A 27,365-nucleotide genomic window follows, 5' to 3' on the forward strand; every position below is an offset into this window, starting at 1 on the left:
CTGACATAATTAAAATTATGCTCTTCTATCACAATATTAATCCTCTTATTTTAGTATTTTCATGGATCTTTCTTCTTTCACATTGTGCCTTGCTTAATACCTATTTTTGTATTGGGAGATGCTTTCTAAACATTCTGAAGAAGCACATACCCAGGGCTGAGCACCAGCCTTCACAGATGGGGGGCAGACCCCACATGGACTTAAATACATGAAGATAATGGTATTGCCTCAAGCAGTGAAGCCAGAGCACGTAGTACACATTATAACATCTTTAACTTAGTACAAAACCCTGCTCTTGATGAACATACTGAAGCCTATTTGTTTCTTATTTCATACAATGAAAAGCCCTTTATCCCTGCACCTTACCCCTCCTGCTGTCCTCCCCAAACAATCCCACCCAAGCACAGTACCAGCCCTCCCAGCTCTTACTGACAGTCACAATTTTTTTTTAGATTTGAATTGCATTTATTATGTTATGTTAATCACCACACATTACATCATTAGTTTTTGATGTAGTGATCCAAGATTCACTGTTTTCATATAACACCCAGTGCTCCATGCAGAACGTGCCCTCCTTAATACCCATCACCAGGCTAACCCACTCCCCCACCCCCTCCCCTCTAGAACCCTCAGTTTGTTTGTCAGAGTCCATAGTCTCTCATGGTTCGTCTCCCCCTCCGAATCCCCCCCCTTCATTTTTCCCTTCCTGCTACTTTTTTTTTTTTTTTTAACATATAATGTATTATTTGTTTCAGAGGTACAGGTCTGTGATAATTCACAGCGCTCACCAAAGCACAAACTTAAATACAGTTCGGATCCAATCTGCCAGTTTACTCATGTGCATTTTAATACTCAGAGAGAAATGGGCAGGTACACCATGACTAAGAGACTCGGACTGGCACGGCTGCAACCCCATCTCCTGCACCCAGTTATGTGAACTTGAGCAACTGAATCTTTCCAAGACTCAGTTTCCCCATCTGTAAACTGGAGAAAATGTTCCCTTCACATGGCTGTTGAACACAAGCTCCGAGCAAACTTTACGACACAGTAAGCACTCAGTAATTGTTTCCTTTCCCAATGATTTTCAACAGTACATGCTCGAAGAAGACTATTTCCTCACTCAAAAAAGGATGGAGCAGCAGCTCTACCAACTAAGAGCACAGTCTGTTTAGAAATTCTCATCTGTGGGGCGCCTGGGTGGCTCAGTTGGTTAAGCGACTGCCTTCAGCTCAGGTCATGATCCCAGGGTCCTGGGATCGAGTCCCGCATCGGGCTCCCTGCTCTGCGGGGAGCCTGCTTCTCCCTCTCCCACTCCCCCTGCTTGTGTTCCCTCTCTCGCTGTGTCTCTCTCTGTCAAATAAATAAATAAAATCTTTAAAAAAAAAAAAATTCTCATCTGTGAATACACCCACCACATGACCCACAATCCCCACTCCTAGCTATTTACCGACAACTACATTCACACAGAAAATGATGCACACGTTTATACCAACTTTATTCATAAGAACCAAAGACTAGAAATAACCCAAACGTCCACATGGTGAATGGATAAACAGACTGTGGTACACCCATACGGTAGAATAATACTTGCCAATAAAAAAAGACGAGCCACTTACAGGTGCAACATACTGGATGAAAGAATCTCAACAGCACTGTGGCAAAGGAAAGAACCCAGACTCAAACCAAACATGCCACGGGAGTCCACGACAGGATTTCAGTGACAAGAAACAGATCTGGATGCCAGGGGCTGGGATGGGGAGAGGAGTGACCACAGAAGGGCAGCATGAGGAAGCCCTTCAGGAGACAGGACCGCTCTCAACATCTTAATTGTAGTGATTACACAACTGTATGTACTTGTGAATTTTCACAGGCTTGTGCATCAAAAGGACCAAATTGTAAAAAAGTTTTTTAAGTTTCTAATCTTTTGGAAGAAGTGCTTCCTAGTCCTTTATAATAAAACAGGACCTCTTTCAAAGTATCTTAAAAATGCATTTTAACAGACCTATAGGTCTTCAGAAACGCCAGAGAAAGTAAGTATTAAAGATAAAAATTGGTGTGCTTTGCAGGATCCATCAGTAAAAACAGGCCATAAAGATTTTCTTGGCACACACAGGAGGTTCTGAGAGTTTGACAATCTGTATTATCGTCAATCCCGCACTGGCTGGATTGTTACATTACAGATTAGGGTAAACTGCACTCAAGAGTTTTAGTCTACTATTTATGAAAGGATGCATGAAAGGTTTTCGTTTCCACATTAACAGTTTTACTTAGCCAAAGACTCAACATGACAGTTTAGCACACACTTTTAGAAGGCAGCTTTTATAATGTGGCCTACTGGCTCACTTACTGTACAAGAAACCCACTTCATGTAATTTCAGTCAGGAGTCCCAGGGCTCGGAGTTACGTGTGCAGACGCCCACCCAGCCGATCTCTACCCGGCACACGCAATGTGCGCTGGCAGGACGGCAAGTCAAGTCAACGGGGCGCTGAATCTCCTAACCACCACACTTAATAGCTGTTACCACAGTGTTTAGCTGTTCCTGTTCCTGCTGCAGATGGGAATTCATTGATATGATTAAATCTGATGGTATGATAATATATGGTAATCATGATTAATCAGAAACCCACTAGCAAATGGAGGATGTTGGGTATTATGTCACCTGCATTTTAAACTGCATTCTCTCCCCGCAAGCCTGACAGTGTTTGACAGCTGGAAGGCTCTCGTCCTGTACTCGCCTGCGACTACTGGTAGATCTGATAAGAGAAAATGCCCATCATTCCTTCCCGATCTTAAGTGCTAATAATTACAAGGCATTGCAGGCAAGTTGTAAAAACAGTTAGGGGTTCAAAAGAAAGGCTGGAATAAAGTCTAGATTCACATCTGCAAGGGCTCTAATCAGAAAGAAATGGAATTTGAGGCGGCAGTCTCATCAAACACGATTTGCATGAAATGCCACATAAAACACACCCAGGACGTGTCCATCACCACCACCTGATACCCTGCACCCGCTCCACGGAAGCAGAGCACACGCAGACCTACCCGTGAGGTGCTACAGCCCCACGGGAAACACAAATGGAAATCTTACTGGGTTAGCCTAAGTAATAATGTAATTGCTAGGAAGACTAATTTAAACTTACTAGTAGTCTTTTTTTTAATGTAATTTTTAGTTTTAATTCCAACAAAAATCACTCAGAAATTATTCAGCAGCCAAAGTACTTGGTATTTAACTGGCTACCCTGAAATACCAGCTTTTACCCAGTACATCAATTCAAAATCAATGACTGAACAGGTTTTTAAAATACCCTAGGTCAAGAATCTTCACAACCTGAGTTACTCAGGATTTACCCATATGCTTAAAAATAGCAATTACACCAACACTTAAAACAAATTAGGTTAGCAAAATCTCAAAGCAACACTTTAAAATATTACTAACCAACATTTTAGTGTTACCTTTTTATGTGGGCAAACTTTAAAAACAAAAAACACCTCTTTGAGGATAAATAACGTAACTGGAAAATATACTTATGGATAAAAACAAGACTTCAAACTTCACGTTAGTGACAAAAACATCAGGGACAGCCTTTATGGAAAAGGAATCCTATCGGACTAACACGTAAAACAAAGAGCATTTGGAAATGAAAACAGAATTCAAACCGACACAAAGAGAACTCACGTGCAGAAAGGTAAATGAGCCTCCCCACCCCACTCCCCCACAAAAACAAAACAACAAAGAAAACCACAAGTGTTCTGTGAAACTACATTCAAAGATCTTAACATGAGTGAGAATGCTTCATGAGAGCATGAGGGACGGCCGGTGGTAGACGGCAAGACCGGACGGAGCGTACAGAGCGGACACGGAGGGAGGGACGGGCCCTCACACAGCACTTAAGGGCAGACGCTTACTTCCTGTGCCCATCAGCTCCTGTGAGGACTCACTGTTTAGAGAGCTGAGACATATTTTACATTTGGCAGAGTAATAATGTGATATTAAAAGGAGTATGAAAAGAATTCATTCTCTGATAACGCTATCAATTGTGATACATTTTTGTATTTCAAAGAAAGATTCATAACTCAGACTTGAAAAAATAAAACACCCTGGGAATTAAAGTTTGTGATGAGAAATGTTTTAAAGTACAGCACTAAGAGCTGTATCCACAGTGAAAATTAAATACACGGATCTAATTCTTAGATGCAAACCTAAATCACAAAGCACTTCACCGAATTCCGGGGCGGGGGGCGGGGAGGAGAAGAAGCTCAATGCCAAGAGCTAAAGCAGTATTTTCCAAAAACATCAAACATAAGGATACTTTTCTTATGATATTTACTACTTTGACATTCAAATCTTTGTCTTAAAAACTGTTTATTCAATTCTCTCAATAAAATTCACCAACAGGAAATAAAAATATTAGTTCTCCTACTATATCACGCATAGCCTAGAATAACATATTTTCATCTAAGATTTGAATTTTTCAAACAATCTTAAGTAATTCTATGAAAAACAGGTTTAATATTAGGTTGCCTAAGACTTCTCTGATTTTTAACTAAAAAACTGGAGGCATTTCCACCTAATACAATTTCTAGATGTACTAGTTCTAAATTAAGAATTTCTGAAGTTTTCATAAAATTGTCAAACAAAATGGATTTTTAAGAAAGTAAAGCTTACCACTGTTGGGGAAGAGCAGGAAGAACCTTAGCATTAATACCAACTAGATACTAATTCCTTAAAATATGGAAATTTAGTGGTACTTGTACTGACTGCCTTTTTTACTCTTTAGTCAGATGGGTAGAGCTGAATTTCTGTACACTTAAGTGAGCGTGATGTAATTCTCCAGAGCAAATTCACATATGTATCATTGAAAACAACAAGTAAAAAACTAAATTACATACCCCTTCTCCAAACTATTCATTTTATATAGGGTTCATCATGGAGTCTGAGTCAGTAGATGTCCTTGGCACACAAAAGGATGTGAATTACAGAAATGTACTAAGCAAAGTGAAGTTCACTGCAATCCTGTCTTTCCCCGGCCTAAGCTCCTTTAACGAATCCCCACTTCTCCTAGGATAGGTGGAGTTCTTGCTGACAGCTTCAGGAGTCCCTGATCTATGTCTGCAGATCAGCTTCTGTACAGAGTCCTACTCGCCCTGTGCCCAATAGAGATGGCCTAGCCCTGGGCCTTGTGCACACGAAGTGCAGATAAACAGCGGTTAAATAAGTGACACAGAAAATTAATACTGAGAGATCTTGCTCCAAGACTGCAGTGAACTTCACTTTGCTCAACAGATCAGTGTAATTCACATCTGTTTGTGTGCCAAGGAAGACTACTGATTCGAACAGACTCCATGATGATTCCAAAATTAGGCTTCCTAACGTGAATGTTTTATCAGTCTGGGGGTCATCTTACAAAGCAAAATTCAGTTTAGCGAAAGTAACAGGCAGACCCCAGGGCAAACTGCCATCAGTAAGAAATCTCCAAGGGTCTTTGTTAAAACACAGCAATACTATCCCCACTAGTTTTATAATTTTACTCGGCCAAAACTGGCTTCACTGAACTATGCTAGTCTGTTTTATGGTTTAGGACCAGCACTAGGCAGAAGCACTTGGCATGAAGGAGAAACTCACATGCTCACAGAACTACATTTACACTGACAGCAACCAAGTTCAACCTAGTAGAAAAGGAAAAAACAATAATAAAGATCTGGTCTATGTAAAATAACAGGAGATGGCCCAGAGCTGGTCCCCCTTCTTAACGATATTTTAGTGCACTTTTTAAAACATACTACCTCTTGTGTGTTTTTAAAAAAAAGAAATCTTTCTACATCATCTCTACGCCCAACGTGGGGCTCCAACTCACAACCCCAAGAGCAAAAGCTGCATGCTCCACTGCCTGAGCCAGCCGGGTGCCCCCAGCTCGCGTCTGTTCTTTAAAAATAGATTCCACATCTGATCACCTTCTTTAAGGAAGACCGAGTACAGAAATAAGTAGAGCACTGTACTTTTAAGACCACAGGTACACTGTAACCACAGGTTAAGATCCAGTATTTGGGACTTAACAAAAGGTACAAGACGTGTAAGACACCGACAGACAAGCGAGCTAAAGAGAGTCTCCTACCGTAGCACAAACGTAACTCCTGTGTAGCCCAGCCACTTCCTGCCACCCATACATATTGCCCATCTCAAAAATAACAACAAAACCAGACATCACACCTTGCAGAAAACTTTTCCAAAAGCAGTTCAACAGTATTTACTATCCCCAGAGTACCACAGAACTTAAAAATAAGTTCACAATTTCAGGGTGCGTGGCTGGCTCCATCAGTGGAGTGTGTAACTTGGTCTCAGAGTTGTGCGTTCGAGCCCCACGCTGTGGGTAGAGACTACTTAAACATAAAATTAAAAGGAAAAAAAAAACAACAACAGCAAGTTCAATTTCTCAAAGAAATATTCTTTTAGGGGCGCCAGGGTAGCTCAGCAAGTTAAGCATCTGACTCTGGATTTCAGCTAAGGTCATGATCTCAGGGTCGTGGGATTGAGCCCCTGTGTCAGACTCTGTGCTCAGTGGGGAGTCTGCTACTCTCTCTCTCTCTCCCCCTTTGCCCACCCTGCTCATGCTCTCTAAAATAAATAAATCTTTAAAAAAAGAGAAAGAAAGAAAAGAAATTTTCTTTTATGATCCCCTTATCCTCCAGTATTATGCAGTTTGCTTCTTCTAGGATTAGATAAAATTGTATTTGCAGAATGGAAAAATAGAAGTAGATGAAAATTACAAATGACTATCTAATTTTATATTAGTAAACACATTTTTATAAAAATATCAAGTACATACAACACTGCTTTGTTTTTCTTAAACTACAATTGGTTTTCACATCAAATTTTATCTCTATAATGCAAACAAAACACAAAAACATGGGCGCCTGGGTGGCTCAGTTGGTTAAGCGACTGCCTTCGGCTCAGGTCATGATCCTGGAGTCCCGGGATCGAGTCCCGCATCGGGCTCCCTGCTCAGCGGGGGATCTGCTTCTCCCTCTGACCCTCTCCCCTCTCGTGCTCTCTGTCTCTCATTCTCTCTCTCAAATAAATAAATAAAATCTTTAAAAAAAAAAAAAAAAAAAACACTAAAACAAGTCTAATAATGATTATAACACAGCTGCTTACATTTCTGAAAAACAGCAAAAAGTACTTAAAATATTAGAACTTTATAGTAACTAGCGGTTAAACTACTTCACCAGAAAAAACGTATCTAACAACTAAATCACGTGTGCTTATCATTGGACCATGCAATTAATAAACCCTCACTGTTATAACAAGTGCTTTGAACAGAGAACTGTACTCAATAAATACCACTTAATTTAAAAAACCTAGTTTTTAGTACTTCGTAAGTAACTTAAAGGAAAAATTAGTCAATATGGGGGAATAAAACCATTAAGAATCAGTTTTAGAAAACATTATAATTCATAAATAACTACAAATCAAAGACGTTTCTAAAAAATATTCTGAACTTTAAGTCCAATACTGATTTTATTTTTGAATAATCTTCTGACTATACACCTAGAGCCTTCATTAAAACTTTTTTGATGAACGCCTTATAATAAATAAGCTATCTACTTAAGTGTCAAAGTTAGGGTCAAATAGTCTTTTAGATATTTTCTGAAATCAGAGATTATTCAGTCTCAACAAAACTTTATCTGTTTTACATAAAAATGATACTAAAATTTTATGATCTGGTCCATTTTTTTTTTCAACACTATAAAAAGAACATGTCCTCACTGATTTAACGCAACCAAGAACTAGTAACAAATCCAACCCAAAACTCAAAAAAAAAAAAAAATTTATTTAAACAGATAAAATTATTTAACAGACATTTTTCTTCTAGTTAAAATGTATTAGAAGAATGGATAAACTTAAGGAAAGCATACCAAAGTATGGAGAGGGGAGAATCTGTACTTTCTTATAAAGATACTTCAAAGAGAAAACCTTCATTTTAAACTATAAAACCAATAGCTCATTAAGACTTTTGAAGTTTGGTTGTCTGCTTTTGTTTTTAAGCAAGTAGAGATCACTTTTTTTTTTTTTTAAAGATTTATTTATTTATTTGAGAGAGGCATGCATGAGCAACCGGGGGGGGGGGGGGGGGGGGGGGCAAGGCAAGGGAGAAAGAATCCTAAGGCTGAGTGTGGAGCCCAATACAGGGGCTCAATCCCAGGACCCGGAGATCATGACCTGAGCTGAAACCAGGAGTCGGAGGCTTAACTGACTGTGCCACCCAGGCACCCCGAGAATTCATTATTATTCCCTAGATTTTCACACACATACCCACACGTACACAAATTCACATGTGCATGCGTGCACGCACACATGATAATAAAGCAAGCCCCTTTCTCACTTAACGTACGGCAATAATGAAATCAAAATTCATACTCTTTAAGATGAAAGGCACTGTATGATGATCCTGATTCAACACACTTACAGTTAAACAAAATTAATTCCATTCTCAAAAATCCATTGACCTTAAGCTTTTAACAAACATTTTCCACTGCAAAAATTATTGTCAATATTTACAAATCTTTAAACTTATATTTAGTTGGAACCACTTGTATTTGCTGTATTAATATTTCTTAGTAAATGTATGCTCAATCCTATCAGAGCAGAAGGAGCAGCTGCTACTCACTGGGAATCTCTGGGGCCCCACAGCAGGTCTCGGCTGGCTCGGGACTGGCAGCAAGGGCACTAGGAAGAAAACACCTCTGGTTACCAACACCGTTTACTTCACAAACAAACCCACTGAGAAAGGAATACAGTATGTTAAGTTTAATAAAAAATATATACCCTGTGTAAAATACATGTAATATATTAAGTTTACACTTAACCTAAATCCCATACAAGGGAAGGGGAGAGCAGAAGGCTTGCCAGCATACAACGGCATACGCAGAAGCTGGAATTTCAGCAGGGAATTCCTATTTAGAACTAAAATGTTTTGCAATAAAAAAAGAGCTTACTCCTCTAAAATAAAAAATGGCCTTGTGTTTCACATCCATCACCCCGTTATCCAGACTATCTACTCCAGTTACGGTTTCTGACTCCAATCAAATACAAATGTAAATCTAAATCCTCTAGAATCATGGGGGGGGGGGGGGTGGGGAGGGAGGAAAACACACATACCCATGGTAGTGTTACAAAGAACAATCTACTATGCCAAGACTTTCAGTTTGGTTTTGTTGTTTTTAAACAAGCAGAACTCCAATCCATCTACCGGAAGAACACGAAATCATAATTTTATTTTATTTTATTATTTTTTTTAAGATTTTATTTATTTATTTGACAGAGAGATAGTACAAGTAGGCAGAGAGGCAGGCAGAGGGAGAGGGAGAAGCAGGTTTCCCGCTGAGCAGGGAGCCCAACGTGGGGCTCAATCCCAGAACCCTGGGATCATGACCTGAGCCGAAGGCAGCCGCTTAACCGACTGAGCCACCCAGGCGCCCCAGAACACAAAATCATAATTTTAAAAAACAGACACTTTATAGTAAGGAAGAAGCCACATGTTAGTTTTATACCCTGGGGCTAAATAAGGTATGCTCAAGCTACTTAAAACATATGCATTGTACTGATCTAGATTTTGGAGGAAAAAAAAAACAAAAACAAAAACAAACCACCACCCACCTAGGGACTGCTACACGGTGCTACGTGGTTATCTTTCATTAAAATGTGCTGCCAGATGCATGTAGTAAGCTCTCAGGTGGTCAGGTGTTACGGGCTGAACTGAAGCCCCCTCCCAAATGTGTATGCTGAAGTCCCAACCCCCAGTCCCTCAGAACAGGACTGGATTTGGGCTATGGACCTTCAAAGAGGTGATATCAGTAAAATGAGGTCATGTGTGAGGTCTTGTGAAGTGGAGAAAGAAACAATTAGAGTATCTCTGACCTCAAAAGATTATAACGAAAGCGAAAGAGAAATAAACTACGTATTAAACAATATAAAGGTGATGGTTTTTAAATTAAGTACCAAATATAAAGTACCCAAACCTTCAAGACTATGTGCCACTAATTTTTAAACTTGGCATTTAAACATCAATTCCTGTCAGAAACCTCAAATACAACAAAAAGATTAAAAAAAAAAAAATAGGTCTCTTTAACTGGGGGGAATGAGAACAAGAAAGCTAGGAGAGATCTCTGGGAAGGAATCTGATTATAATTAACAGATTTCTTACACAGAAGCCTCTGGTTAGTTGGCCTGCTTTTCTTTCTTTTTTTTTTAAAAGTAAACTGTAAAAAGCAACCAAAAAGAAAAGAAGGGAAAAAGAACAAAAGTTGACAAACGAGAGCACCTAAGGACAGTGTGAGAGGGGCAGATCAGAAATCCAGCCGGGAGAGAGGGCCTCGGTCAGACTGCCAAGGCCTCTGCAAGTGTCCCTCGGGAGCTCTGCAGTCTCCCGGGCTCGTGAGCAGGGGACACTTCCAACTAGCTGCCTTCCTCTGTGCTGTGAGCAGAAGAATCTGATACTTGTAACACACCATTCTAGCTGAACTCTGTACTCAGAATATTTGATATTTAACATTTATCTTTCTGTTGCTCCGTGTATTTAATGGACTAAACTGAGTAAGTTTTTAACTCATTACAACAGTTTAATAGGGAAGAATCCAGAAAACAAGTTAAATTTCCATCAAAACTGGTTAATTATAATATGATGGAACCCTCTTCATCCCTGAAAATGTGTGCCATCGAGAAGAGATGTGCTTACGCTGCTACTTTTTTAAAAACATTTTCATGTACCTTTCAATGGCCTGTGGCTCTGAGACCCTGGGGTCTCAGATGCCCTATGCACAGGAGACACGCAGACACCGGCAGCCTCCCTCAGGAAGAACTCGCTCGTTTACTACGGACACTCGACTCTTCAATGGCGCCCTGCGTGTGTGCCCAGCCAGGACAGGGCTGAGCTCTCTCCCCGCATCAGCCTAGCTCAAGATCAAAGGTACGCTAACGAGAAGGAACGGGGGCTCTATAGCAGCCAGCTTCATGGTGCAAAATCATTTAGCAGGTTCGAAGAGTGTAAAAACTACCGTCAGAAAGCTGATCTTACATTTGCTGAACGATGAGCTTTGTGGCGCAAGGCCTGCATTCTGTATCTGTCAGGCTGCTGACTTTTTGGCAAGGCACACTGTTCTCGTATCTAGAAGACGTCCTGGGGTTTCCTTGGAGCTTTCCCACTCCGGACTTCTAATACTGTTTGTTTGTATTAGGCTGCAGGAAGTCTGCGCGCCCTCCCAACTGCAGTTTTCCACTCAGTGTTTATGAGGAAATACCCAGTAACAGATGCTGACCTCAGTAAAATTCCTCTGAAAACCGACACCGACTGCAGGTGCCCGTGCTGGGAAGCCACCGTGGCAAGGGCCCCTCTAATGTGGGGGTTCGTGCATCCCGCAGCTGCTGCCGGAGACACAGGCCGGGCGCCAGTCACAGGACGACGGCAGGCAGCGCGGCAGCCGCAGCGCGAGCCTCAGGAGCGCAGAGCCCGGCGGAGGACGAGGCCAGCAAGAGAGTCCAGGAGGAGGTGGGGACAGGCGGAGCCTGCCGGGGGGTCGGGACCCACTCTGACTCTGCCTCCCAGGTGTGTAGAACAGGAGCGGTCTCCCGGAACACGCCCGAGGCCAGCGGAACACGCCGAGGCCTGTTAGCGGACAGAGAGACTGCAGAGCAAGGGCCTGGGGTCGGCTGTGTAACTTGGGAGACGAGGTGGGACTTGGCGCAGGTGTCAGAGTGGTGATGTGAAGGAGGCTGCAGAGCCAGGGATGCCACCACGCTCGCGGCTGTGCTCCGAGGGCCTCCGCCCACACTCCCAGTCCCACCTCCGGCCTCTCCCCAGCTTCTGCAACTACGGGATGCCAGGTTCAGTGTCAGCGGAGCCCATGGGGGCCTCAGCCACCCCTTCTTGCTCAAACGGAAGCCGAACGCTCCCAGAGATGAGGCTGTTTTCCTCCTGCCGGCTCTGCAGGTGGGGCGGAGGCCCTCAGGGCTGGCAGTGCTGTTTCAGACCCCAGCTCCGGCTCTCCGTCACCTGATGGGTCACGCCTACCCCCAGCGGCTGTCGGGCCACTGGCCCAACTGCGGCTCTCGCGCCCCAGAGTTCAGCTCCTGTCTGACCACTGTCTCCAGCCCTGTCTTTTAGCCTTGACAGAGACCATGCTTCCCGAACCCGGCCTCCTGGGTCCCCGACTACCGTCCTCCATCCCTCTGCGGCCACATCCAAGACCTGGTCGTCGTCAGTGACCCACGTTTCCGCAATCTCTACGCAGCTCCCTTCGACCTCACCACCTCACTCTCCCCCAGTGACCGCTCCTCCTTTTCACCCGTGACAAGCAACGCCACCCTCTACTGCTGTCAACACCTGGATTCTGGCAAATGCAAAACTGTGTCCATGCCACATCCCCACGCTGTGATCTGATGCCAAGTTCACCACCACACAGCTCAAGGGGGCTTCAACACAGCCTACTGTCCCCCGCCAGCCCATCCGCTCCTCTACTCCCCTAGACGGAGACTCCTTAAACTCCTCCAGTCACAGCCCGTTTTGCTCAGAGGAAAAGCCACGGCTCTTAGAAGGGCTTGAGGTCTTACGTGACGCGGGTCCCATGGTTCCTCTCTGCTCTTATCATTCCACTTATGTCACGTCATCGCTTTTTGGTTTCTGGAACACCCAAGGCATGGTCTCACCGTCTCTTGCTGATCCCTCTGCCTGGGATCCTCTCCCCTGAAACAGTGACATCCCTGGCTCTGCAACCTCCTTCAACTCTGACATCTGCACCAAGTCCCACCCTCGTCTCCCAAGCTACACAGCCGACCCCAGGCCCTTGCTCTGCAATCTCTCTGTCCGCTAACAGGCTGCACACATTCTTCCCGTGACGTCTCCTGCTCACTGCCCGTCTCTGCCAGAAAGCAAGGTCACCACTGCAGAAAGCTCATCTGTTGTTTTTCAGCAATATATCTCAAACGCCAGAGACAGAGAAGTATCTCAATCAACGTGTGTTCAACAGCTGCATGAAGATACGCTCCACACCCACTGCTCCAAAGTGGCCTGCTGGCTTCGGCAACACGTGTCCGTAGTAACCCCGGCGGTCATACGCTGGAAAGGACCACGAGCGCACACATGGTTCTCCCACTAGAGAACAATGACCTCTGCGGCCCCTGAAATTTAGAAGCTGCTCAGTGCTTTCCACCACATCATAAGAGGTACAAATTCTTGAGTAACTGAGCTCGGCCCATCGAGCGGGCGCGTGTCTGGGGGGCGGGGCGCAGCAGAGAAGCCAAGCCGTCCTCACGGACCTGCTCGTGAGCACGGCCTGGCCACGGGAGCCTGCGGCCTTCCGACAGCAGAAGAGACACGTACCTTGGACGGGCGTCACCACCGCCCCTTTGAAGTGGGGGTTGATGTGTATGTTCTTAGGCTGCTGCGGGGTCACGGGGGGCGGGGTCAGCATCCCCCTCGGGGCCTCCATCTGGGGCGGCACGTGCACCCCCGGGGGCGGCGAGGCGTGGTGCGGGTGCTGCAGGGGGAGCAGGGGCTGCAGCTGCTGCTGCTGGAACAGACTTCGGATGGGCTGCTGCTGCGCGGGCGGAGGCGGCGGCGGCGGCGGCGGCTGAGGCTGCGGAGGGGGCATCAGTCTTGGAGAGTGCGTCTGAAAACCACGAAAAAAGAGAGACAAATTCGCAGAAATCAACATTCAGAAGAAGAGTAAGGGAAGGCTGCCGCCTTTACAGACTCACGCTGGCTCGAGAGTACGCGAACGGCTGAGAAGTACGTTCCCAGCGACAGCCTGGACGAAACCGCGGGGCCGGCAAGCCGCACTGCCCGTTCCCAGCGAGCACCACTGCCTCACACTGGGACCCAGCCTCAGGGCAGAGAGGGAAAAATCGTGGCCTCAAAATAATGCGCACGGATGCCAAAGGTTTAAAAACTCTCGGTTCAGTCAACCAACCTGCCCAGAGCAAGCCAAGCACCGCGCTGCAGGCAGAGCCCAAGCTGCCCTCGGCCCCCCTGCAGCCAGGCCTGCTTCTCCTCCTCGGAAAACCAGGGAAGAAAGCCGGGATGGGCACAAGCAGCCGTGCCGGACGCCAGGCCTCTGGGAAGAGCCTAGCTCTCCCCCGAGGGGGTGGGAGGAGGAGGCGGGGAAGGGGCAGAGACACACCTGCTGGGGAAAGCAGGACAGCAGGTGGCCACAGCCATGGAGACAGAAGACGGACGGAGGCAAGGGTGTGAAAACAGACACTCGAAGCCGTCAGGGGTCCTGGGGTGGTCCGGTCAGACAACATTCCCGAGGGGAGGGAGGCGGCCACAAGCGCAGTGCCCGCCGAGCGCAGGGCCACCCCGCGTCGTTAAGCACCCATCGCATGGTCCGAGTGCAAAGTAACTGGCTTCCCCCTGACAGTGCGCTGAAGGGGGTCCTCGTGACGACCCTGCTTTTACAAATCAGGCAGCTGGTAAGCAGAAGCCCTGGGAGTAGAACGCAGACCACCTGATTCCACTAGTCCTGCTCGCGGCCGCGCCTGAGACCGGCCGCACGAAGCAGCAGAGGCGGGGCCGCACGACAGACCACGTGGTCCAACGCGCAGGCCACCTTCCCTGCCAGAGCGCCAAACGACAGAGGCTTCCCAACTCCAGGGCTGCCGCAGGACCCGTCACTCCGGCACACAGCACGGGTACGAAGAGGACTTACGGCCGGTGACGTGGCGGACGGAGTTGGCAGCGACTGAGACAGACCACTCAGCAGACCGCGGCAAGGGCTGAATGGAAGAAACGGCCACGGCTGGACCAAGAGCAACAGGGAAAGAGACATTTCAGAGACACAAAGAGAATTCTGAAAGCAAACGGTCTATGGCCTTGGTCTCAGAGAGGACTTTTCCAGAGATTCCAGGGTCAGCCTACATCCACGGCTACGTATGCTCCGATAACCCCGTGTGTTCCCTCTTCTAACTCGTGGCAGGTGAAACGTGCACCTCTGCATACGACAGTTAAGGATCCTGTCTTATCACCACAAACAGAGGGTCATCTGAGTCAGATCTGAATTGAACTTACAGCGAACTCAATGCAGGGTCATCCACTCAAGAACACAAAGGCGTTCTAAGGGAACCCTGTGTTTGAAACAAGTGAGGTTTGGGGCTGTAGACCACCCGTGTGCAGAGGCACGGGACAGCCAGAAAGCACATGGGGAACGCAGAGCTGGCAAGAGGTGAGGGCTGGAGACTCAGACTTGCACAGAGAGGGCCGGAGGCAGGAAGGCGATGCCCCCACCGCAGGAGCTCTAACCCAAAGGAGGGCTGACAAGAAGGCAGCTGAAGGAAACAGAGGAAGGAGAGCACAGCACAGCCCTACGTAGGAGAGGCTCAGGGCGCAGGAGGTCAGGGTGCCCGAGGCGCCCGAGCGCGGCAGGAAGGACCAGCACAGGGGAGGCAGCGATTCTCAGAGCACCCTCAGGAAGAAGTGAAGGGAGCGGAGCCCAGGCAGCAAGGGACCAACCTAGGAGAATACACACTGATGCAAGGACGTAAGAATATTGTTCCCAGAACTCTGGAGAGTCGAGCAGACAGGCAGCTCTTGGGTGGGGAGTAACCAGGATCAAGAGCATTTGTGGTCTGAGGACAGACACAGGTGGGAGCAAGCTTAAGTTCATCTCCGACAGCTTTGGTCCTCCCAGTAAAGTGAAACTGTAAAACACCACAACTAGCAAAGGTGGGCACAGAGCTTACAGCCCAGAGCACCAGGAGGCCGAGCAGGTCATGCCACAGGCTTATCCCCAGTTCACAGTGAGCTGCAGAGCCCACCTCGGCCGGCAAACCGTCTATGGCCCAGGCCATCTTCCACTTGGCTAACAATGTTGAAGCGCTCACAGTTCCTCTCAGCCCAGCCTCTCTTGCAGGGGGCTGGCTGGGCACACCTCCTCTCTTGGTGGATAAGAAAAGTTACCCTTCCAGGATCACAGAGACACAATTACACAAAAACAGGTCCCCCCTGTGTGACTGCCCCCCTCTCCTCCAAGGCCAAAATAACCAAACTGGCTGCTCAATACATGGCAAGCGGAGGCTAGGGGTGAGGGTATGGAGCAGGGAAGAAAAAGAAGAAACGAAAGGTCCCGCCTTTCTGCTATGTGAGAAGCTTAAGAATGAAAACAGTTGCTCTACCTTATTTCACAAGTGAATGCATCCTACCATTGAATATTTCTACAAAGAGGCGAAGTGTGACTTTCCCCTAAATTCAGATAAAAATGTAGGAGGGACATGTGGTAGATGGAGACTGATTTCTAAAGGAAAAAACCATAAAATCCCAAAGCTAACCAGAAGAACATAAAAATCACTACAATTCCTTTCTTTGCTTCTGCGCTATCTCATCTTTGAAAGGCACAGGAAATGCAAATTGAGCTGAAATTCCAAGTAGATGATTATGGACAGGACAGGACAGCTACTCTACGAGAAACCGCTATACTTGAGAAACCTCTGGTAAACAGTACAAAGGAAAGACTATTTTGAAAAAACATACACCACCGCCTGGATTCTACATGTGACACAGCCACCGTTTTGAGTAGGGGTGCCCAGGAACAGCAGTCCGCTCCAAGAAGGGAGAGGACAGAAGCCAGGCTCCTCTGTGGTTCTTGTCACTTGAAGACTTAAGCCTCTTGTTACTCCCTTCTCCGTAAGTAGCTGTGTACGAAATTCTTCTTGTACTACTCGAATTCCAGGAGGAATGAATTTATAAGACCACTGGTGAGATCGCATTATAAAGAAACTTTCGCCATTATTCCTACCACGAAACCTTCATTTCAGACTAGGAGACACACACCAAGTACGAAACCCACAAAGGCACATTTTCATTTGTTTCATTTGTCCTAAAGTCTCGGACTATCACAATAAAACTAGACATTACCACGCCAGGAGGCTGCGTCGGGAGCAGGGCAGGTCTGTGATCTTTTATTCTCACTCGCTCGCTGTTCTCTCTCCTCTGGTCTCCCATTCCACGACACACCACAGAGCCTCCTCTCCTTCCTCCCCGCCTCGAGCCATAGCGCCCCTGCTTATGCTGTCGCTCTCTTTCTTCGAATTCAAGCAATGCAGCTTTGGCTTCCGCTGAAAGCTCTATTTGAAAAGATGCATATATGTTAGATACCTTCAAATAGCCTAAACTAGATTTACAGGGAAAAACAGGGAAGATACACATGAGCAGACACCCCGAAACAGCAAGTGCCTCACCCCCGGGAGAGAACTAGACTGGCGGCAGCAAGCGGGGTCCAGCCAGCGACGCTCACAGCCCGTTACGTGAACACCTGTTAAGTGACGACATGCCCCTCCCGTGTACCGCGCGGTGAGGCACAGGAGCCACGGAATCTCCACTTGAAACCACGAAAATGCGCAGAGGGAAGCTAAAAGGAAGGGGCCAGGGCCCGACTCCACACAGCCCTCACGCGGCTGCGACCCCTTCCGCGTGGCCGGCGGGCTGCGTGGGGGAGGAGCGGGCTCGGCCAGGCCCGCGCCACGTGAAACCCGTACAGGCAGGATGGGTGCGCCGCGGCACACAGACTCCAAATGAAGAAGACAGACACGTTCCTGCTCGTTCTGACGTAAACAAACTATTAATGAAAACACTCGGAAATCAATTTCCCACAATGGAGAACTCATTATCATTTCAGATTTATCAAAAAAGACCTTTACTCTGTGAAAAAAGACTTCTATCCATGCAGTCTGATATGGAAGTTGTATCGGGTGAGAGCAACGTCACAGAAGAAAAAACTCATTAATGCAAATGCTTGTGGGACACCCAGGAAATGCTCACCTCTCTGACCAATGCTTTAAGGTCACAAAAAAACACGGACTCTGGTCCTAAAAAACCTCACTTGGCACAGTATTCTTAACTCCTAAAAGAGAAAAGCTGACTTATTCATATACGGTTCCTTTATTTTAAAATATCTGAACTGTGATATCTTACATTAACAAATAGACACCTTCTAAAGGTTTCACTGAATCCCGAAAGACATTCTTACACCTTCTTCCACAGTGAAGGGCAAATTTTAAACATTACCAGTTCATCTCCTACCTTGGATTCCCTAATCATCTCCAAACTCTTCCAAAATCTCTAAGCCACATCTCATTTTCTTGATATTGTTTCTATGGTATTCCCCTCCCCTTCAAGTAAATCTAGACCCCATTCAAAAGAAAATTTAATCTCCTCTTAACAAGCACAGACTTTTACTCTAATCTTGACTACATGATTGGTTCACATACACATTTTATGCGGTGAATCAGCAATTATTTTTCCAGTGGTTCTAAGTGTCAAGATTAATTTCACTATCCCCAGTAATAAAATGGTTTCAAATGACATCTTTAATCAGCAAGTAAAAATGCTTTCCTCCAATTGAGACAAGCTGTCACAAAAGGTCACCAAAATATGACAGGATGGAAATTACATTTGTAACTTCAACTGAAATGTTAATTTCCTCTTAAGTGTTTTCTGAACTATGTCCATATTCTAAAGTAAAAAGATATAGCTCAATGTAACAAAGTTTTACACTGTATTGTCCTTTTCTAAAACGTGCTTAAGAAAAACATTTGCATACAAATAATTTTTATAATAGTTGGACTAATAACAATGAATAAATATTTAGAGAATACACAGCTTATTTGGCAAAATAAAAATAACAAATGGTAGTCTGAATTTTTTTTTTTTAACAAGAGAATTTGAATCAAGCAATTTGTAAAAAACCTTGCTCGTAATACAAGCACCACTGCGTAAACTGAAGGGCAGGATCCTCTCGCTGCCACTATCAATCTTGAACTGTTTATTACTAGATGAAAATATTCTTCCCACAGATCCTTGGCCTTAAAAACAAAATTAACTAAGGGTATTATGCGGACATGATAAGAATGTTCTTTAGGTTAAAGCAGTAAAATACAACTTAACATATTACATGGGCCAATGAAATTTAGAGTATTGCAAAATCTAGATGCCTACTCATAGACTAATGCATAAAAAAGGCCTAACCTAACATGAATGTAGTCTTTCAGGTACTGCACGTACTGCTCTCAAAGAGAATCTCAGGTCCACCTCCTAGGGCCAAAGAACCCACAGCTCTGAACTTCTGTGCTGAGACTTTAGAAAAACCAGTCACTGACACCTACTTTTTAGAGATGGCTTTTGACATTTCCATTCAAAATACATCACCCCCTTACACAAATCAGTTCTAGAAACCCTTCTCAGCTGGGTTCCACAGGAGAGTTAAGCCCTTAAACCCCAAGGCATCCCCTGAACAGAAAGAACGAATCTATCTGCTAAGCATGTGGTTTTGTACCACCCCCAGGGAAACTGAGAAAAAGTCACATTTTCTGAAAGGCTTAGTTCCCAGAATGCTGGTTGAGCTCCTTACTTAAGATCTTAACCTACATGAAAGCCCAAAATTCTACTTGAATTCAAAATACACATCAGCAACTGTGTACCAGGTTCTGTAGCTGTATACAAATCCGTGGTCGGCCCACTGAAGGACAGCGTCCCCAGTGTGAATTTGGGAACACCTAAGAGAGACCCAACAACACCCTTGTAGGTTCTGAAGGGAACTCACTACCCACATGCAGACCAAAGGGTCAGGAACGGGGGATGCCAGAGCATGATTTCAGTCTTCTTTTTAAAGAGTGGAAGGTTCTCAACATTAATCGATGATATAACAAAACCATTTTTATTTGTATTCAAAATGTTAAAAGACATCATTTGTCAAGAAATACATAACATATGAGACGACGTAGGGACTCTGGTAGCAAGATATTTTAATCCCATTACAAAAAGTGGGTAAACAGCTTTATACAGTCAAATAAATCTAAGTATTTCTATACAGAACCTGAAACTGACATCTCTATCACCAGGAGCATACAAATAAACTGATGGGTAACACTTATGCAGATTTCTAGTTTACCAAATACTGTAGCAGCTTCTCTTTCTCAATCAATATTTTCTTATATGTAAAACTAACCTTTTGTTGGTGGGTGGGAGTGGGATCAGGGTAATAAGAGTGCACTGTTTTAGGAAACCAATCTGTAAATGGACAGAAAAATCCTTTTTGTACTGGGAATAAGCCTAACTTTGAGTTACTAGAAAACTCAGGTTTCAAACACTAAGCTTGCTTATGTCAGGGCTCACTCATATGGAGCAGAGGAAGACACATTTAAGCACCATTTCCACTTGCCCTATTACCTGGCCAAATCTGCACGAATGCATTATTTCTTAATGTTTAAAAGAATGGCAAATGTCCAAACTGTTTATGCTTACAGCCCCTCTGCCTCCAGACTCTCTTCCCTTGTATTTAAAGGCTCCGGCTTGCCTACCACTAACCCCTTCCAACCTCTTCTCTCAGAAGGTACAAATGACCCTGAAAAGAGCAAAATGAGGCAAAGGTCCTGAGATGTAGGAATGGAAGCAACACGGATGATAAACACAAGCAGGAGGGACACCTCAAGATGTGCTGTCAGTGCCTGGGGCAAGTACAATGCACAGAGGAGATGACCCCAGCTCAGGACAGGAGGTGGGCAGAGGCCTCGAGGTTCAGGGGAAAGTGACCTCCACCCTGGCCTAGAGGGAGCTGGCTACAGAAGGGAGAGGCCCTTCTTGGTGTTTGCCAAGTGATTTCACATCCTTAGAACCTGTAGCTACCCCAGTTATTATGGTTTGATATATCAAGTTCCCCAACTTATGTAACAATGCCACAGCCGGGACAAAACCACCGAAAAGTGATGAATTCATCCCCAGCCCCAACCCTATGCCGCTTCTCTAGTAAGATACTGCCCGCTGCCCTCCGCCGTTCAGCCAGGGGCACCCACTCTCCCTTGTTAATCTTACTCCAGCCCAAGCCTGAGAGGTCTGCTCCAGTATGTAATGTTACCAATTCCTCCCGCCGGAAGATACATTTTTGTTTTTTTCCCCTCCTCCTGTTTTCCCAAGGCCAACTTCAGATCCTCTTTCTTAGAAACTTATGTTGTCCTGCCTCAGACCAACAGGCAACTTTACAGCATAACTTGACTGAAAAGTCCAGGGAATTCTTGAGTCAAAAGCTAGAGGAGGAGGAAATCAGAGGGCAAAGAAGTAGACCACCAAGAGTCTAACAATCTCTCCATAAATCTCACTTAGTAAAGTAACATGGTAAGTAAGACTGGCTCACTACTGTTAATTTGTACACACTGGGAGCTTGGCGTCCTCAGGAAGAATTCACATCTGCCACTTACAGATCCGTGCTCATATTTCCAAATGAAAAGGACCAAAATAATGGTTTAAGAAGTAGTAAATGTAGTGACTGATGGGTAGTTTCTTGATTTTTATTTTGACCAAGACCCGAAAGCAGGTAAACGTTGTCCTCTCACCCACCCACCCACCCTCCTCCTCAGAATACAGTACAATATCCCCGTGGTTCTTAAAGTACAGGTTCCAGAGCAGAGGAGCAGCATCACCTGGCAGATCATCAGAAACGCAACTTCCGCGGGAACCACCCTAAACCTACTAAATCAGAAGAGCTGGGAGTGGGTCCAGGAATCTGTTTTAACAAGCCTTCTAGGCGATTCTGTTTGAGAACCACCGCTTTATGCTTTGCAATGGACGCTGGAAAAAAGAAACCACTGGGGGTAGGGTAGGGTGAATTGTGAAAAAGGCTCTCTGCTGATCAGCAACAGCCTGCTGTAGATCTTTAAAAGCAGGGTTTGCTTAGAATGATGTTCAATTGATTATGTCTATAAACAAGTCACCTTATCTCATAAAACATGGAGAGGAAATGACATCAAGAAAAAGAAAATAGAAAAACGATGGTTATAATGACACTCACAGCTACAAAATACAAATAGTCTGGTTCAGAATTAGCCCTCCAGAGGGATCAAATGGCTCTGCACCATCCCTACACCACCTTTCCAGAGCCAGCCAAGACCTGCATGGTATGCATGAGAGTAGGTCCAGGCCATCAGCTCCAAAAGAAAAAGCTATTAAAAAAATAAGCAATCAAATATTTTATTCAAACATTTTTAATCCAGAAGACAGTTATTTTTATAGAATTTATAGAATTACTTTTACAGCACCGTAACTCAGCTCTAACTTCACACAGACCATCCACTCTCTAGATGGCACAATAATCTATGAAGTCGAACTGTTTCTACCTATTTGATTCATCGTAATAGCACTATGGAGGAAGTTGAAATGGGAGTGAAGAAGGATGGGAGACAGGCAAAAAAAAGTTACCCAAAGTTTCTGGAATGTTCCTTCTCTCTCTAGTTACATCTGAGAGCCTAATAATTGTTCCTTCTTTCCTTTCAGTTTTGAAACGTAATCGTCCAGATTCTTCATCATCATCATCTTCTTCATCTGATTCTTCTTTTATGTCCTTCTGTAGTTCCAAAGTTTCCATACCTCCCTACAATGCAGACATACAAAACAAAAAGGGAGGGAGACTGAGTTCACATTCTTTTGATTTAAATACTGAAGCGTGATTTTATATATACATATATAAAATCACATATATAGAAAGGTTCTTTATATTTAAGATGTAAAGATATTGAAAATGTTGCATGACAAGGCCATGTAAAACACTAAACTGATTCCAGGAACAAATAATCTCAAACATTAAAAAAAAGTTAGAAAAAGTTCAATTCCTGCTTGTAATTAATATACAATATATACTGTTGTTACTTATACTTCTGAGAGAAGAAACATGAATTTTTTTTTTTCCTATTTAAAAAAAATTTTTTTTTAAAGTAGGCTCCATGCCCAACTTAGGGCTCAAACTTACCACCTCGAGATCAAGAGTCGTATGCTCTACCAACTGAGCCAGCCAGGGGGCCCAAGAAACATGAATTCCAAAAAGATCCTGCTGGCCTCAAGTCTGATCCAGATTCCAGCAAAATTCAATATATTCATTAAACTAACACTGGAGTTCCATGAGTTATATAACTTATATTCGATGAGAGCATACTCCTTCCTGTCACATACGCCCAACACTTCCAGAAACTCCTGACCTCATCTACCATGATTTTTATTCTAGACACACACCAAACCTGCTGTTAGGTTGGTTGGTTTCTTCAGACTCCAAAATCTTTCCTCACTCACTCTTACCCTCTCCTTTATTCCACTGTCCAGAGTTCATGCCATCACTGCCTCTGGCTAAGAATACTGCAACAGCAAACTATTCTTTTTCAGTCACACTAAAACCAGCTTTTATCTTTTATTTTATTACGTCAGCATTCCTACAAAAATAATGCCTAATCTTGTCCCAACTAAAAGTAATTTCTTCATCAACAGTTCTTACTTTACCCCTGATGTTCCCTTTGATACTGACCACTTTTCCCCTTGTACTAGGTCTTAGTGGCCTCCTGCGAGATAAGATAGGGACTTATGAGCGCCAAGTTCATTTAAATACTTTTTGTACATGTAAAGAAAACAGAATTTGCCCCTTTATTCTCGTAATTCATAATTTTAAATGTCCTTTACTCTTTAGAGAAACAAAGATGAACTACTTTATTAAAAAATGCACAAGGAAAAATTTAACATAAACCAAAGATACAACTGTTCTGTATTCTTTTCCCAACATTTTCTGCGCAAAAAGATCAACTACAAATGCACATACTCATTGCTATAAATACTTCAAGTCTCTCACATCTTCAGGGGTTCAAATGCCTGAAGATAAAATGATGAATGTAAACTAGATTTTAAGCCTAATAACTATGATACCACCGCCTTTCAGTATTCTGACATTTAGTCTACCACAGAATTTTACAGTACCAAAGTCTTGGCATTTTGTTGGTTTGAGATCATTGTTTCTGTCTTACTGAATATCTGAAACCAAAATGAGTAACATATATGATGGACCCAGCTAGGTTCATGCTGTACTACACTCAAACAAAGGTAAACTCCTTTACAAAGTACTCTTCCCCACTTCCATAATGCTCCAAAGCAGTGCTTCTCAAATTTAATGTTCATACCCATCACTGGGAATCCTGTTAAAATACAGATTGTGATTCTACAGGTCCATGGTAGGGCCTGAGACTCAGCATTTCTAACACGCTGGTCCAGAGACCACACGTTTGAGTAGCAAGACCACAGAGGAAGAAAAGAAATGGCTACCAATAAAGCAAAGATTCTACTTCCTACAACGGTCATTTCTAATTCAACCATTAACAATAATTTCAGTTCAAAGTCCTTCCAAGCAAGTTTAACATGAAACATGAAAGGCTGAAATTAATAAAGCTTATTTTGCATCCAAATCTCCATTTAAGAAATCTAAAGAGGACGAGTTGAAAATTGTTTCTTTGAAACAAATACTACAACCCACCAGAGACAAACAAATCCAGTCTATGACCCAGCAATCGATTGCATTCCTAGATATTTACCGAAGAGAAATGATCATTTATGTTCATGTAAAAAACCTGTAGGAAAATATTTACTGCTCTCTTTTGGATCACCAAAACTGGATCAACAGTAAGTGAATGGACACATAAACTGGATCCATCCAGTGCTGATGAGCAATAACACAGAATGAGCCATTGATACACACATGGGATGAAATGGCAAATGCCATGTGGGATGAGAGAAGTCAATCACAATACACTGCCAAGAGTCCATTCACAGGACGTTCTCCAAGAGAAAACATCATACTGGTTGCCAGTGATTAGAAATGGAGGGAAGGCAGGACTGCAAAAGGTAGTTTTTTGAGCAATTCAATTCCTGGAATGCAAGCTTCCAGTCTAAGTCTCAGAGTCCAGTTAAGCCTTGAACTACACGAAGGACTACACAAGCCCAGAACTCACACCAAAGCAGGGCCAGGCCTCACTTGCCTCAACTTCAGCCTACTACTTGACAACCTTCACTGAGCTAGACTCACGCCTTCAGGCACTGATTACTAAACACTGGGCTCAAAAAAAAAAAAAAAAAAAGCATCTCTTTTGGCCATATGATTTACAGAATCAAATAACCTATCTGCCAAACTGCTGACTTTCTCCACAGTTTTTAACAAGTACTAGCTAGTATTCTATTCACAAATAAAGCTCCATTGAAGGGCAGTGTCAGTGACATAAAAATCAAATTATCCTAAGATTCTATTTTGTAAGAAGTTAAGTATGTGTGTATATCCGTGATCTCATTATTAGGCTTTGCCAAAAATACTCAAAGGCTTGATTTTTAACTACTTAATTATCTAGAAAACTTGAAGATGTAATTGTAATTCTTAACAGAGGGTACACATGAAAACCATCATGAAAGTTCCTTAAAAATGGACAACTCTATCAAAATCTTCTCACATACAGTTGGACCCTTGAACGCAGGTTGGAAATGCACAGGTCCACTTATATGTGATTGGGGGGGGGGGGTAAATACAGTACTGTAAATGTATTTTCTTTATGATTTTCTTAGTAACATTTTCTTTCCTCTAGCTTACTTTATTGTAAGGATACAGCATATAATACATATAACATACAAAATAGGTGTTAATCGACTATTTCTATTATCAGTAAAGCTCCCGGTCAACAGTAAGCTCTTAGTAGTTAGGTTCTGGGGAGTTAAAAGTTACACGCAGATTTTCAACTGAGCGGGGACCAGTGCCCCTAACCCCAGCGTTGTTCATGGGTTAAAGGTATACGTAAAGAATTAGAAAGTCTAAGGGGAAGCAAGACCTAGACCTGCATATATTAAGTTCTCCAGATAATTCTGAAATGAACCTGTGATTTCAGCGTTTTAAATGAAAATTCAGTATTCTTTCCCAAACCCAAGGGGAAAAAAACAGGTAGTTCTCTGAATCGGGGCGGGGGGGGAGGGGCATAGAAAACAGTTTTAAAAAACTTCCCCAAAATTTTTAATGCTTACAGAATATTTAATAAGAGAATAATTCTTTATTATACCATGAAATACAAATCAAATACAAACATTAATTCTACCAATAGTGAAAATTTAGGGGCACCTGAGTGGCCCAGTCTGTTAAGCATCTGACTCTTGATTTCGGCCCAGGTCATGATCTCAGAGTCCTGAGATTAAGCCCTGCATGAGGCTCCGCACACATCAGGGAATCTGCTTCAGATTCTCTCTCTCCTTCTCCCTCTGCCCCCTCCCCACTGCTTGCTCACTCACACTCTCCCCGCTCTCTCTCTCCAAAATAAATAAATCTTTTTTTTTAAATAGTGAAAATTTACAAGTTTGAAAGGTGGAGCAATCAAATTGCACAAAAATTCTAAGAAAATTACAGACCATTATTCTTCATAAATACAGACACAAAATTCCTTTAAAAAATAAAAGCACATGTAATCCAGCAAAACATAAAAAGGAAATATATCACAACCAAGTGAGGTTTAGCCAGAAGCACAAAGTTGATTTAAGATTCAAAAAAAAAAAAAAAATCGCTCTTTCTGCCCTCTTTCCATGCTGCCATAATGGTGCACATGAATGTCCTGGCAGATGCTCTCAAGAGCATTTCTCTGTGTGTGTGGCAGTTTTAAGTTATTAGTTTTTAAAATCAGTACTTTTTAATGGAAACAACTTGACCAAAAATCTGTCACAGAATTTTGAGACCCATTAAAACAAAAGTTTAATGAGAAAAAAAACAATGCTGAGAAGAGAGGCAAACGCCAGGTTCTTCTTAGGCGGTGCTCCAAAGCCATCGTCCAGTTTCTCACTGTGATGATGAAGCACGGTTACACTGGCGAATCTGAAATCACTGATGATCAGAGAGGGGAAAACTGTTGTGAACCTCACGGGCAGGTTAAAGTGTGATCAGCCCCAGATTTGCTGTAAAACTGGAAGATCTAGAAAAATGGCAGAATAACCTGCTCCCATCCTGCCAGTTTGTTTTCACTGTACTGACAACCTCAGCTGGCACCATGGACCATGAAGAAGCAAGACGAAAACACACAGGAGGGAAAATCCTGGGATTCTTTTTCTAGGGATGTAACAGGCAGGAAACTTTGTGCGGTGTCACTGTGAGCACCTCCAGCTGGATTAGTGCCATTGGAATAATAAATTTGATATGGTAGTGGAAAAAAAAATAAGGTTCAAAAAATCAATTTAACTTTCTTACAGAAAAATTCCAAATACATGTAGGTAGCACCCCTGCCCCCAAACCCTCCTCCAGAGGTGAAAGTCCAGTCCTTCCCCCCTTGCTTTAACGGCAGACTACTAGGGACTTGCTTCTAAGGAATAGAGCACAGAAAAGGAAAGACCACACTTTACAGACCTACTACCTGCAATTGGCAAACAGGATACGACCACATCATCAAGAACATTGCCAGGGAGGTTCTATACCCAGTGGTATGATGGATGAGAAGGGCACCGAACCTCTGTGGCGTTCCAAAACCCATAACCCCAGTGTAATCATGAGGAAAGTATCAGACAAGCCC

At 43.8% G+C, this 27,365-nt stretch overlaps 1 protein-coding gene across 14 annotated transcripts in view; it reads right to left on the reverse strand.

Annotated features, from left to right (window-relative positions):
* Positions 1-27,365, reverse strand: part of RBM33 (RNA binding motif protein 33) — a 127,359-nt gene that overhangs the window by 54,814 nt on the left and 45,180 nt on the right. For all 14 annotated transcript variants that reach the window (XM_064575679.1, XM_064575677.1, XM_064575676.1 and 11 more), the window contains 4 exons: positions 22,231-22,402; positions 16,900-17,108; positions 13,372-13,660; positions 8,665-8,723 (listed from right to left, as the gene is read on the reverse strand). In XM_064575679.1, the coding sequence (XP_064431749.1) occupies positions 8,665-8,723; positions 13,372-13,660; positions 16,900-17,108; positions 22,231-22,402 (729 nt within the window). The remainder of the gene's footprint in view (positions 1-8,664; positions 8,724-13,371; positions 13,661-16,899; positions 17,109-22,230; positions 22,403-27,365) is intronic.

This window comes from Mirounga angustirostris, unplaced genomic scaffold (genome assembly GCF_029215605.1).
Source record: "Mirounga angustirostris isolate CCGP_5_RB_7025 unplaced genomic scaffold, mMirAng1.0.hap1 SCAF_12, whole genome shotgun sequence".
NCBI classification, from domain to species: domain Eukaryota; kingdom Metazoa; phylum Chordata; class Mammalia; order Carnivora; family Phocidae; genus Mirounga; species Mirounga angustirostris.